Here is a 13345-nt window from a genome sequence, read left to right as displayed (position 1 = left end):
TTCCATCAAAATCCACACCACTTCTGGGTTCCCAGTTAGTCCCTAAACAAAACATTTATTTAAGTACAAGAACAACCTGACTTACTACACCTCTGTATCATCACACTCATTATCATCATAAACCAATACAAAAGTAATCAAATGCCATGAAAAAGAAAAAAATAATAAATTTTGCTGCCCCAAATACAATAACACTTACTCCGACAGCAAAATAATATGCCTACGCAAAACATCCAAAATGGCCTGCCAGGAGCCATACTCAAAACACAAACAAAAAAAAGAAAGAAAACGTCCAACACTCAAAAAGAAAAATTGGTCAATGCTCACCACGTTTTGTGACTGTAATGCAGGCAGTGGGCTCAAACGTTGTACTGTACAGATGATGCCCGCTTATCTGACACCAAATGTAGTGGGAACTTCTGACACCGAATGTAACAGCAACACCAAATGTAGCGGTAAGAGGTAGAAGGCACCGTATTAAGACTCGTCCGAGCTTTCCAAGTGCTTTATTGTTTCCAACTACAGTGCTGCATTCCCTCAGTCTGTGTCACCGGGTCTCGCAATGCTGAGGACATGCTGCGAAACAGCTTGGCACAGAAAGGCTGCCTCAGTGACCCATGCCCGCACTGCAGTGTGTCGGCCTTGTACGGCTGTGACGTCAGGATACGCCGGTAGCCGCCTCAGCGGCCTTCGCCTCTGCCGCCTCAGTGCTGCCTGCTGCAAGGCGGCCCGCGGTGCGCTCCCTCGCCAGTGTGGCTAAGAACACGCTGACAATGAGCACCCACGATCCAGCAGCTGAATCTGCGGCCCTTGCCCTTCATGTCTCCGATGTGTGTTGGGAGGCAAGACAACTGCCCGCAGTAGCGAGCCGTCGAGTGGCCCGTCGCTGGCTGGCTACGGACCCCGCATCTGCCACAGGGGGCTGAACAAGCGACCTACCGTGGACTGGAACACTGGTGCCCTATCTGCGTGTAGCCAGTGGTGTGACACGCCCAGGAGAACTGCCACACTTGAAAGCCTTGTTAGAAAACCGGCACCTATTTATACGCGGCTTTGCGCCTCTGTTTTGCTAACACACTGCTCCGAGTCACATACTCACACACCTAGGTTGCACCAGTGGGCCCCCTCTGCCTGTAACTTGTGCCATGCAAACCGCTGCATTTACTCTTTTCAGTGGTCAATGGCTCTGTGGCCTTCATTCTATTTTGCAACCGCTGGTCAGCGTAACTTACTGTCAACAGACCCACGCCTGGCTGTAACTTGTGTGCTCAGAAATGTTGCACCGAATCTAACTTTCCTATCTTAAACTGTGGTACTGCTACAGCTTGTAGTATGTGGTCCAAGCATAGTTTATGACTTTCATTTTGTTCTGAACCACTTTTTTGTTTCTGTACAGATTTCTGGACATTGGGTGGCTGTATAATCTGGGAGACAAAGAACTGCAACCGTGCAGTCTATTGATAATTTCCTTGGGTAGAGAGCTGGAGTTTTTAATTTATTTCACTTGTTTATTGCTAAGCATTATCATCATATCATTGGTACATTTCATCATATTTTTTGCAGATGGCTTTTTCGTATTTCTCACAGATGTCGTTGGTCTTGTTTCCTTTGCACATTCCAATTTGACACTTCTTTCACCTTTTTAATTTGCCTGTTCCTGTAGCCACTTCTTCATTTGATTGGCATTCTTGCTCCTGTCACTCGCTTTGTTGTTTCCCAGTCGTGAATTCATTTACCAACTGGAGACTGAAATTACTGCCATGTCTAGAACATTATAAAAGAAATGCGTTGGCCACCTCGTACAAACAACCTTATTTGGAAAATTGTGAATCATTTGATCGATGACGTCACACTATAATTTGTGGTGTTACAAAAGCTAGTAATTTCTTTGTTCTTTCCTTCTTTGCTCACCGCTACTCCAGGAAGTAGTGTGCGTAGAGTAATGACATTCTTATTCTTCTTTCCTTGGTATACTGTTATGCTGCATTCTGGCTTAGTCTTTTTCAGGATGATGATGGAATATAGGCCATAAATGTTCTTAAAACAGTTGGAAAATTCTGGGCAAATCTTTTTCTTTGTTTCTTTAAGTGACATTTGATGCTGTTGAAGTTCCTTGTCAAGCTGAAGTACCTTCATTGTTTTACAAATGACTGTTGTTGTTGTGGTCTTCAGTCTTGAGACTGGTTTGATGCAGCTCTCCATGCTAATCTATCCTGTGCAAGCTCCTTCATCTCCCAGTACCTACTGCAACCTACATCCTTCTGAATCTGCTTAGTGTATTCATCTCTTGGTCTCCCTCTACGATTTTTACCCTCCACACTGCCCTCCAGTCCTACAAACCGATCCCTTCCTCTAGTCAAGTAGTGCCACAAACTTCTCTTCTCCCCAATCCTATTCAATACCTCCTCATTAGTTATGTGATCTACCCACCTAATCTTCAACATTTTTCTGTAGCACCACATTTCGAAAGCTTCTATTCTCTTCTTGTCCAAACTATTTATTGTCCATGTTTCATTTCCATACGTGGCTACACTCCATACAAATACTTTCAGAATAGACTTCCTGACACTTAAATCTATACTCAATGTTAACAAATTTCTCTTCTTCAGAAACGCTTTCCTTGCCATTGCCAGTCTACGTTTTATATCCTCTCTACTTCGACCATCATCAGTTATTTTGCTCCCCAAGTAGCAAAACTCCTTTACTACTTTAAGTGTCTCATTTCCTAATCTAATTCCCTCAGCATCACCCGACTTAATTCGACCACATTCCATTATCCTCATTTTGCTTTTGTTGATGTTCATCTTATATCCTCCTTTCAAGACATTGTCCATTCCGTTCAACTGCTCTTCCAAGTCCTTTGCTGTCTCTGACAGAATTACAATGTCATCGGTGAACCTCAAAGTTTTTATTTCTTCTCCCTTGATTTTAAGACCTACTCCAGATTTTTCTTTTGTTTCCTTTACTGCTTGCTCAATATACAGATTGAATAACATCGGGTAGAGGCTACAACCCTGTCTCACTCCCTTCCCAACCACTGCTTCCCTTTCATGCCCCTCGACTCTTATAACTGCCATCTGGTTTCTGTACAAATTGTAAATAGCCTTTCGCTCCATGTATTTTACCCCTGCCACCTTTAGAATTTGAAAGAGAGTATTCCAGTCAACATTGTCAAAAGCTTTCTCTAAGTCTACAAATGCTAGAAACGTAAGTTTGCCTTTCCTTAATCTTCCTCCTAAGGTAGGTTGTAAGGTCAGTATTGCCTCACGTGTTCCAACATTTCTACGGAATCCAAACTGATCTTCCCCAAGGTCGGCTTCTACCAGTTTTTCCATTCGTCTGTAAATAATTCGCGTTAGTATTTTGCACCTGTGACTTATTAAACTGATAGTTTGGTAATTTTCACATCTGTCAACACCTGCTTTCTTTGGGATTAGAATTATTATATTCTTCTTGAAGTCTGAGGGTATTTCACCTGTCTCGTACATCTTGCTCACCAGATGGTAGAGTTTTGTCAGGACTGGCTCCCCTAAGGCCATCAGTAGTTCTAATGGAATGTTGTCTACTCCTGGGGCCTTGTTTCGACTCAGGTCTTTCAGTGCTCTGTCAAACTCTTCACACAGTATCGTATCTCCCATTTCATCTTCATCTACATCCTCTTCCATTTCCATAATATTGTCCTCAAGTACACCGCCCTTGTATAGACTCTCTATATACTCCTTCCACCTTTCTGCTTTCCCTTCTTTGCTTAGAACTGGGTTTCCATCTGAGCTCTTGATATTCATACAAGTGGCTCTCTTTTCTCCAAAGGTCTCTTTAATTTTCCTGTAGGCTGTATCTACAAATGACTATATGAAGCAAATAATATATTATCCCAATGGCTGCTTGTCCTTACCAAGGTACGGGAAGGTATCACAAATGGTTCTTTGGCGCGATTTTGAATTTCTTGAAATTCCTGCAATATTTCATCAGTGCAGCTGACAACATCTTCAGGTATGACACACACACACACACACACACACACACACACACACACACACACACACACAGAGCTGAACTATCATTGACGCCTCCTATTTATCCCAACATAAATAGGGAATGCACAGGCACAAAGATGCCAAATTTGGCAACCAGTAGCAAAAATTTCATAATCGGTTGTGGGTATGACAGCTATGCCATCTTCAGATGATGAACCAAAGATTCTGGCAAAAGCACAAAGGCTGTTGTTTCTACTATGCACTGCCGTCTGCCGCACCAGTTCCCTCTGTCAGAAGTAATATGCCGAAAAATCTCTGCTCTTATGCAGCCATCCTTGTCATTACCATCCAAATATTTAAGTTGATACCAAAACATCATCCCATATATGACCAATAGTTTCCCTTTGTGGTTGCCATGACTTTTAATATTAGCAGTTCTGGACCCAAGTTTGAAACCAGTACCACAGTTCACAAGTGTTATGGCTCTGCAAATTTCCACCACTTCTTTAATGACAGTACAAAACATGGTTGGTCCAGACAAATGTGTCATCAATTTTTGATGTGTCTGTCTTCCACAGTGTGATGTGTTTGTCCAACATGAATTCCTATTGTTACAGGGAATCTTATGAACACTGTGGCATCTTAACTAACATTTCCTTCATTGAGCACAGAAGAGCTCTGAGTTTCGTTGGCAGATGGAAGAAGCATTTAACTGTATTTGTTCTGTAACCATCCTATTTTCAAAAAAACGCCACTGATGTATGGCAAAACAACTATTCCAGTTTTTCGTCACTTTTTTCCAGTTCTTCACTTTGTAACATGTGCTGGGTATAAGGCATAGTGTATCTCCCGTTCACAGTATCTGCTTTGCAGAACTGTTGTAGTTCATCAGATAGATTGCCTGATTCTGATACAGCTTGTCCTCTGTGCTCGTGTGTGTGTGTGTGTGTGTGTGTGTGTGTGTGTGTGTGTGTGTGCATCCGAGCATGTGTGCGTTCGTGTATGTCTGTCTATTGTCGATAAAGGCCTTAATGGCTGAAAGCTATAATTGTGTGAATCTTTTTGTTGTGCCTGTCTTCGACTCAGTATCTCTGCTATATGGGATATGGTGAGTAGCAACTTTCCTTCTTTAATATTGTTACAAATCTTCGTTTTGGCATTCAAAATGATTAACAGTTGCCATACTTACATGTGTTTGTCAGATTAAACTTATTTCTTAAAATTTACTGACCAAACTTTACTTGGACATTTTTCATCCCAAGCTACCTGCATCGAGGAAAAGGTCCAGTAGCATCTCAGTGAGGATACTGATATTATGGTCTTCCTGGTGGAAAAGGCAACACAACTGTTATCCTCCCAACCTGATGTACTTAGGCAAGTTGAACCAGCTATAGGACGACTCTGCATATTGTGTACTAAATAAGGACGCAATCGCCAAAATACAATGAAGAACTTTAAAATTCCTCAAGAAAAGCACAATCTCCAATGTTGTGTAATAAAGTTGACAGTTGGTTGTAATCCAGCATCTGCCACTAGTTGACTTAGCAAAACTGACAACTATAAAATCTCCTTTTCTTTAATGAATCAGTAAGGTGTATGAGGAATGAGACAGTGGATTTGGAGTCTGAAGGAAATTTGTGCAAAATTTTATGTGGTTTCATGTATTTGTGTATATTTTTATGTATCTGTTTATATTTTTGCATATCTGTACATGTTTCTGTGTGCCTTTATGTATTTTACTCATCTTTTCACTTATCCAACTCCTCTCACAATCATCAACACCTATTTTGACCACTTCTGCATCATTCTCATTCTGTTTACACAATTCCTACCACAATAGACCTTGCTCCATCTTCCTGCACCAGTTCAGAAAAGTATCCCTTTCCCTGGCTAAAACCCAGTCCCACACCTTGTTCGTCAAATTCTGGTTAAACCATGGAATCTCCCCCCCCCCCCCCCTCCCCTCCCTCCTCCCCTCCCAAAAGCCCTCAGTGTAAAGATCCCTTTTGCTGGAACCCACCCCTCCTTTCTTTATGACCTAAACATTTTCAGTTTCTGCCAATCCCTAGTCCTCACAAACCTGGTACTTCAAAAACGCATCTTCATGGCACAGACGTCACAGAACCACCTATTCCTTTCCGCCAAAACCCTCAGCTCCACAGAACTTTCAGTTCTATCAAAAGGCCTCACCTTTAGCCTTACACCCAAATTTAATCTCGCTGGACTTGTCAAAGACCTACACTCCTCCTCCTGATTCCTACAATGGAAGCACTTCTTTGCTACCAATCCCTCCAACCAAGACCACCCTAATTCCAACATTTAACCATGCCTCTTCCAGTTCTTATCACCATCCAACTGTGATCCTTCCCTCCTCCCACCTAACCACCCACTGTTCACCTTCCAGGAATCCCTTACCTCCAACTTAGCCTCACCATCCTTCCCCAGGTCTCTTCCTCAGAAAATCAACCTTCCAGTAGAAGAAAGAACACCCAGAAATGACTTAAAAAAAAAACCCTGACCTAATGATCCTACCTGCAGACAGAGGTTCCATCACCGTTGTTATGAATTGCAGTGACTGTCTGGTGGAAGGCGTTTGTCAGTTACCTGACTCCTCCAACTATAAACTCTGTCAGAGTGATCCCATCCCAGAAGTCCAACACAATCTCCAGTCCCTGCTTAAAGCCTTAGACCCTTCCCAGAACATCTACCCTGAATATATTTCCCTCCTCACCCTTATGACACCCCACACACACACCTTCTACATGCTCCCCATAATCCACAAACCCAATCCTGGACGCACTATTGTGGCTGGTTATTGTGCTCCCTCTGAAAGAATTTCGGCCCTCATTGACCAACACCCCCAATCAAATACCCGTCAAAGACACTAACCACTTCCTTCACTGACTCTCCACCATCCCCACCCCTTTGCCACCTGGACCCCTACTTGTCACTGTTGACACCATCTCCCTATACACTAACATCCCTCATGCTTACGGTCGTAGCACTGCTGAACACTACCTTTTCCAAAGTCCTTCAGACTCCATATCCACTACCTCATTTACCTTACTGACTTTATCCTAGCCCACAACTACTTCTCCTTTGAAGGGAAGGTATATAAACAAATACACGGCACAGCCATGAGCACCCACATGGTACCCTTCTATGCCAACCATATTGTGGCCCATCTAGAGAGACCTTCCTGGCCTCCCTAGTCTGGTGCAGGTTCATTGATAATATCTTCATGATCTGGACTTGGAGCCAGACACCTTATCTTTCTTCCTTAACAACCTCAACCCCTTCTCTCCCATCCACTTCTCATGGTCCTCTCCGACCCAGCATTCCACCTTCGTAGATGTTGACCACTACCTCTCTGATGGCTCCATCCACACCTCTTCCACATTAAACCCGCCAACCACCAACAGTACCTGCATTTTGACAGCTGTCATCCTTTTCACACACAAAAATCCATCCCATACAGCCTGGCCACCAGGAGATGGCATATCTGCAGTGACAAAAACTCCCTTGCTCAGTATGGTGGAGCTCTCACCAAGGCCTTCACAGACAGGCACCATCTCTCAGACCTAGTCCGCAAACAGATCTCCCATGCCATTTCCCCTCACAGCCTAAATCCTCCCACCAGCCCCAAGAACCTGCCACATAGGAGAATCTCCTTCATAACCCAGTACCACTCCGGACTGGAACAACTGAACCACAACCTTTGCCAGGGCTTTGATTAGCTATCATCATGCCCTGAAATGAAGGACATCCTACCCAAGATACTTCCCCCCCCCCCCTCTTATTGTAGTGTACTGTCGCCCACACATCATCCTAGCCCATCCCCATGCTGCTCCAATACCAACCCCTTGCCCACCCAGTCCTGTCACACGTTTATCCTACCCCGCAAGGGGTCAGGCCATCTGTGAAAGCAGCCATGTCATTTACCAGCTCTACTGCAATCATTGCACAGCTTTATATTTGTATGACTACCAATCAGCTGTTCACCAGGATTAATGGTCCCTTCCAAACTGTGGCCGAGAGCAAAATAGACCATGCTGTGGCACAACATGCAGCTGAACTTAACACACCTGATTTCAGTGGCCTTTTCACTGCCCGAGCCATCTGGATCCTTCTCTCCACAACCAGCTTTTCTGAACTGTGCAGATGGGCATTATCCTTACAACACATTCTCTGCTCCCATAATTATCCCTATGATAACTACTGCCCCCACATCCTCCACCCCCTCTGTCCTATCATCTCCTCCCCATTCTTATCTCCCACCCTGTTTATTTGACACAGTCTGCCAACACATCTTCCTATCTTTCACTACTCCTCCACTTTTTGTTCCTTTTTTCCACACTTCCTGACCTGGTGATATTCTAGTTCATGCATACTCCATCAGACAGTGTTCCTCTCTCTCCCCACCCGTACACTACTATTCCTTCCCCTTTCCTGCCCTCTCCAGGTTGCTGCTTGCATCCCACGTGATAGTTGCATTCCAGCCCAAGATGCTGGAGTTGGCAGTCACGTGTGCATGAGGTGTGCTGGCTTTTGTGTATGAATGGTGCATGTCTCTTCTTTACTGTTGAAGACTGTGGCCGATAGTTTTATGTAGATGTCTTTTAATTGTGCTTGTCTGCAACTTGACATGTCTTCTTTATGGTAAGTAGCAATCTGTCTTTTCCTACATTGTTGTATAATCCTCAAAGGTGGACAAGTATGAGGGGCATTCAATACATAATGCAACACTTTTTTTTTCCTCGGCCAATTTCAGTTGAAAAAAATCTGGAATTTGCTGTGGGACATCGATGAATATTCCTGCTTCAGCCGTATAGTGTTTCATGAAGTTCCATTAGGTGGCAGTGCTATACATAGCCTTGAAAATGGCATCTGTAATGGAGGTCCATTCTAAGCAGAGAGCTGTCACTGAGTTTCTTTTGGCAGATAACCAGAGCATCACAGATATTCATAGGCACTTGCAGAATGTCTACGGAGACCTGGCAGTGAGCAAAAGCACAGTGAATCTTAGGGCAAGGCATATGTCATCATTGCAACTAGATCACGCAAACTTGTCCCATCTCCTGCCTGTCATCTAGCCACACATATCTGTGACTCATGCAGTGTTGGAACATGTGGACACACAGGAGATAGATGGATCACCATGAAACACCTCACTGCACAAATGGACGTCTCAGTTGGTAGTGCAGACACACTCATCCACCAGTTGGGGTACTCGAAGGTGTGTGCCTGCTGTGTTCCTCAATGCCCAACAGAAGACCATAAAGAGCAATGAAGGACCATATGTGCAGAGTTGATTGTGTGTTATAAGGTTAATTATGACAATTTTTTGTTGAACATCATCACAAGTGGTGAAATCTGTGTTTGTCACTTCAAACTGGAAATAAAACAGCAATGCATGGTGTGGCACCACACCACCTCTCCTCTGAAGACAAGCTCAAAGCCACACCCTCACCCAGTAAAGTCATGGCAGGGGGATTATTCTGTTTTATGTCCTCCCTCATGGTGCAACAATTAACTCTGAAGTGTATTGTGCTATCCTTAGGAAATTAAAGGAACAACTTCAGTGTGTTCATCACCACATGATGCAAGTGTGCTTCTCCTTTTCCATGGCAGTGCAAGGCCTCACACAAATCTGCACATGTGAAAGTAGCTCAGAAAACTTTACTGTATTGTTCTTACTTATCTACCCTACAGCCTGGATCTTGTACCTTCCGACATCCACCTGTTTGGCCCAATGAAGGATGCGCTTCATTGGAAGCAGTATGTGGATGGTGGGGAATTTATTGATGCAGCAAGATATTGGCCAGACATTGATCAGTACAGTGGTACCATGCAAGCATGCAGCCAAAAGACTGGGGAATAATATGGTGTATTGGAATCCTGAAGAAAACTAACCTGCTTTCAGGGGGAGAAAAAGTGTTGCATTACTTACTGAATGCCCCTCGTACATACTCTTACAAAGTCCTGAACACTGTCTACATATTTACATACACTCTGTTGACAAATTGGTTAACACGCAGATGACCACGTGTTGAAAGACAGGCCTGGACTTGTACACTTTACCTCAGCACGCATTTACTGCATCATTAATTGAATGAGTACAAACTTCAATCTACAAGAAGATGGTTAATAAACATGGACTGACTGTAGCATTGTCCTGTTCTCCTACATACAGAAGAGTGTGTTGTTAATTATTGAATTTGGATATTAACTTTTAATTTATGACGGGGAAAAGAGCACAATTAGTGATTATACAATTTGCAATGAGTCAAGAACTAGTCTGGTTTAACTATGTGTTAGATAAGAAAATTGACAAAGTTGTGAGTATTATTTTTTTAATACATTGTTTACTCCCATGGTGATTTCCTAATCTTACCAAAATCGACTTAAAAAAGTAATCTTCTAGATCAAATAATAAGCAAACTAACATGTTTTTCTTGTGCGAGTAGGCATTTTTGTAATCATAAAAATTAGGGCTACAAAACTAGGTAACGAAATTTAGAAAATAATCACCACTTAAAAAATGGAACATTCCAGAAGATGAAAACTTTAATTATGAATAACTAATTTCATATAATGTTTTTGGGAAAAAAAATGCTTACTGAAGAGGGGGACAGAAGGGCTTTCAGACTAAACATAAGTATGCCAATACATTCAGACATATTGAGTAATAAAACTTTATGGAAGTCATATTAAGTAAGAAAGTAGCTGTTTTAGGTAATTCTTGTAGATGTATCATTCAGAAAAAGAGCTAAAATGAAAAAGAAATTATTATTATTATTACTATTATTATTAGAAATGGAATAAGAACAAATGGATGGTTCAAGCTTGCTCTGTTATGTCCAGTAGGTGTGTAGTAGTATGCAAGGAAAGTGTACTGAAAAATTATCTCTTATCCCTATTAGCACACAAAATGAGTGTTTTGCATAGGACAAATGTGAATGTAAAACTAGGTAAATGAGGAAGATGAGAGTTTAAAAGCCCATTAATATTGAAGTTATTGGAAATGGAGCAGAAACTCAGACTGGACTAGGCTGAAAGAATTGGCTGTCTCCTGTTCAATGATCCATGTCTAAATCCGCCTCAAGTGATTTTCAGAAAGGGCAGGAAACTTAAATCTGAATGTCCAGACAAGCATTTGAATCCCATTCCTACCAAATGTGAATTAACTGTCGTGATCATGTCACAATACTTGATTTAGGTAAATAGAACCTTTGAGGATGCAACTAGATGACACCAAATAGTTCAGTAATATAGTGTGCAGATTAAAGATGTCATCTCTTTCATCACACTGTGTCAGTCTGAGTAGAGTAACATTCCTTTCTTCTACATTTTTGGCTTCTTTTAAATATAAATTCAAGACATGTTTCTGCAGCGCAGTGTCATTTGCTAACTTTTTCCATTTTCTTGCAGATACTGATACTGTTCCACAAACAGGCAATGCCATACTTCATCTACAGAACACTAAATAGAAATACTGATGATAGTGAAGAAGTCATGCAGTATGCAAGACTGGTTGGTATGAAATGTGCAAGAAGAATGCTGCTTGTGAGGGTTTGATGCTATGTAATATTAGATACACCCAAATGCACGTTAATATGTATAGTGACAGGTGCATTATTTGTATATAGCTGATGTTTGCTAAAAGAAGTTTATTAGAGTGATGTTCATGGAAGAATCTCTGGCTTCTTTAGTAACAAATTAAGAGATAATCCTCCTCTTCTTAAATCTTATTGGCAGGTAGCCATCATACAGCTCTGATTCATAATGTATTTGTTGTGTTCATTGTCAATAAAGTTGTATGTTGTTACTTAATGAGGCTGCCTTCCTGTTTAAGTACCTGACTTGAAATATGTGGTTCTATTTATATTGGCGTGACAGTGCTAATAATTATTTGCAATAGTTTCTTTCCTCTTTTCCTGTTTAACCAATTTATTACATTGCCTTTATATTTTTACTTTATTTTCAAGTACAACAGTTTCTTTAATTTTGCCTTATTAGCACATTTAAGATGCTTCTGAGTGAATTATACATGTAAACTATTCTGCTCCTCCATGATAATATTAACATGTGATGTCTCACTGAAAATACAGCACGATTTTCAAACTTGTTTTCCAATTAAATGACTTTGCTTTGTTGTTGTATTTCAAAATAAAACAATGCAGAAATAAAGTGAGTTCAGTTTGGAAATAATGACAGATATTGGGCTTTTCCAAAATGTAATCAGGATATTATGTTTCATGCATTATGATGATTAATGTTTGCAAATTTTAATAAAAAAATGAACTTTGACGAGTTTAATGCATTATGCTCATTATTTCATGTGTTGTCTGTAACATTTTAATTAAATGACCCATTAGGTTAATTATATTCAGTTTCTAAAGCCAGAAAATATAAGTGCAGATAAAATGTTTTGACGTGGCAGTGAAAGAATTTTGCTAAAATACACTAATTTGATATTTTAGGTCACCGGACTCAGCCTTAGCAAAACCTTAAACTTTTTTATACAGAATCATTTGCCACTATGTAGCTACCATCTACATGTGCCCAGACTGTGGGAAAAAAGAGACTTTTTGATGTGGCAGGAGTGGTTGTTATTGAATTGGATGTATTGTTACACAGAAGGTCATAGCGATCAGAAGGCTCGTTTTGTTGTCAAGGAGCAAGTGAATTATGTTTGGGAGCAAGGTGAGCAGCAAGTGAAATTTATTTCTCACCACATATTGTGATTCTGTGGCAGTGAAGGGAGTGTGTCTTTACCCTAATTGCAAATCAAGATGATTTTATCAGTGAATATAATAGAAAATTAATAAGAGTCCTCTAAGGAAGTGATGTATTGGTCCCCATGGGTATGCTTTGAATTTGTTTGCGCATTCAGCCTCCAAAGAAAAATAATGACAAAGACAGATGTAATTAGCCATATGTGTAATGAAATAGACCACCAGCTCTGGATTATTAGTGGTACTTGTAAAAATAGCTTTAAATATATCTCATATCTTTGTTGGATGAGCAGCAATGGCCTTATTCCAATTATTCTTAAAAAATGTTAGTGTAAACTTAGTGAAATCCCATGCAACCAACCATTAGTTCCAGTCTGTCTTGTAATCCATCAAGTGCAAAGCAGCTGTGTCCTCCAACTCCATTGGGATCATTGTATACTACTCTATGTGTTCATGACATTGAACCTGTTTGTTGTCGAAAGGGTGAATGGACATTTCCAAGAGCTAAATAACTCATCTGGTAGCAGTGTAGATAATTTAAGGAGTAAAGACAACAAATTTCTGAATAGTACAGGTGCTGATTCATCAAAAGGTACTTAAACAAGTCTGAGAACTTTGCTAGATTTCAGG

The 13345-nt window shown here is 41.2% G+C and overlaps 1 protein-coding gene across 2 annotated transcripts in view; it reads left to right on the top strand.

Moving 5' to 3' along the window:
- LOC124595724 (arginyl-tRNA--protein transferase 1) overlaps positions 1-12249 on the top strand; it is a 162904-nt gene extending 150655 nt beyond the window's left edge. Inside the window, exon 10 of one of the 2 annotated variants that reach the window (XM_047134591.1) lies at positions 11409-12249. In XM_047134591.1, coding sequence (XP_046990547.1) covers positions 11409-11555 — 147 coding nt within the window. In that variant the 3' untranslated portion in view covers positions 11556-12249. The remainder of the gene's footprint in view (positions 1-11408) is intronic. The other variant, XM_047134590.1, reaches the window with a different exon arrangement.
- The last annotated feature ends 1096 nt before the right edge of the window (positions 12250-13345 follow it).

Source organism: Schistocerca americana, chromosome 2 (genome assembly GCF_021461395.2).
Source record: "Schistocerca americana isolate TAMUIC-IGC-003095 chromosome 2, iqSchAmer2.1, whole genome shotgun sequence".
Classification (NCBI taxonomy): domain Eukaryota; kingdom Metazoa; phylum Arthropoda; class Insecta; order Orthoptera; family Acrididae; genus Schistocerca; species Schistocerca americana.
The sequence above is the reverse complement of the archived record's forward strand: the minus strand, read 5'-3'. Positions and strand labels throughout refer to the sequence as shown.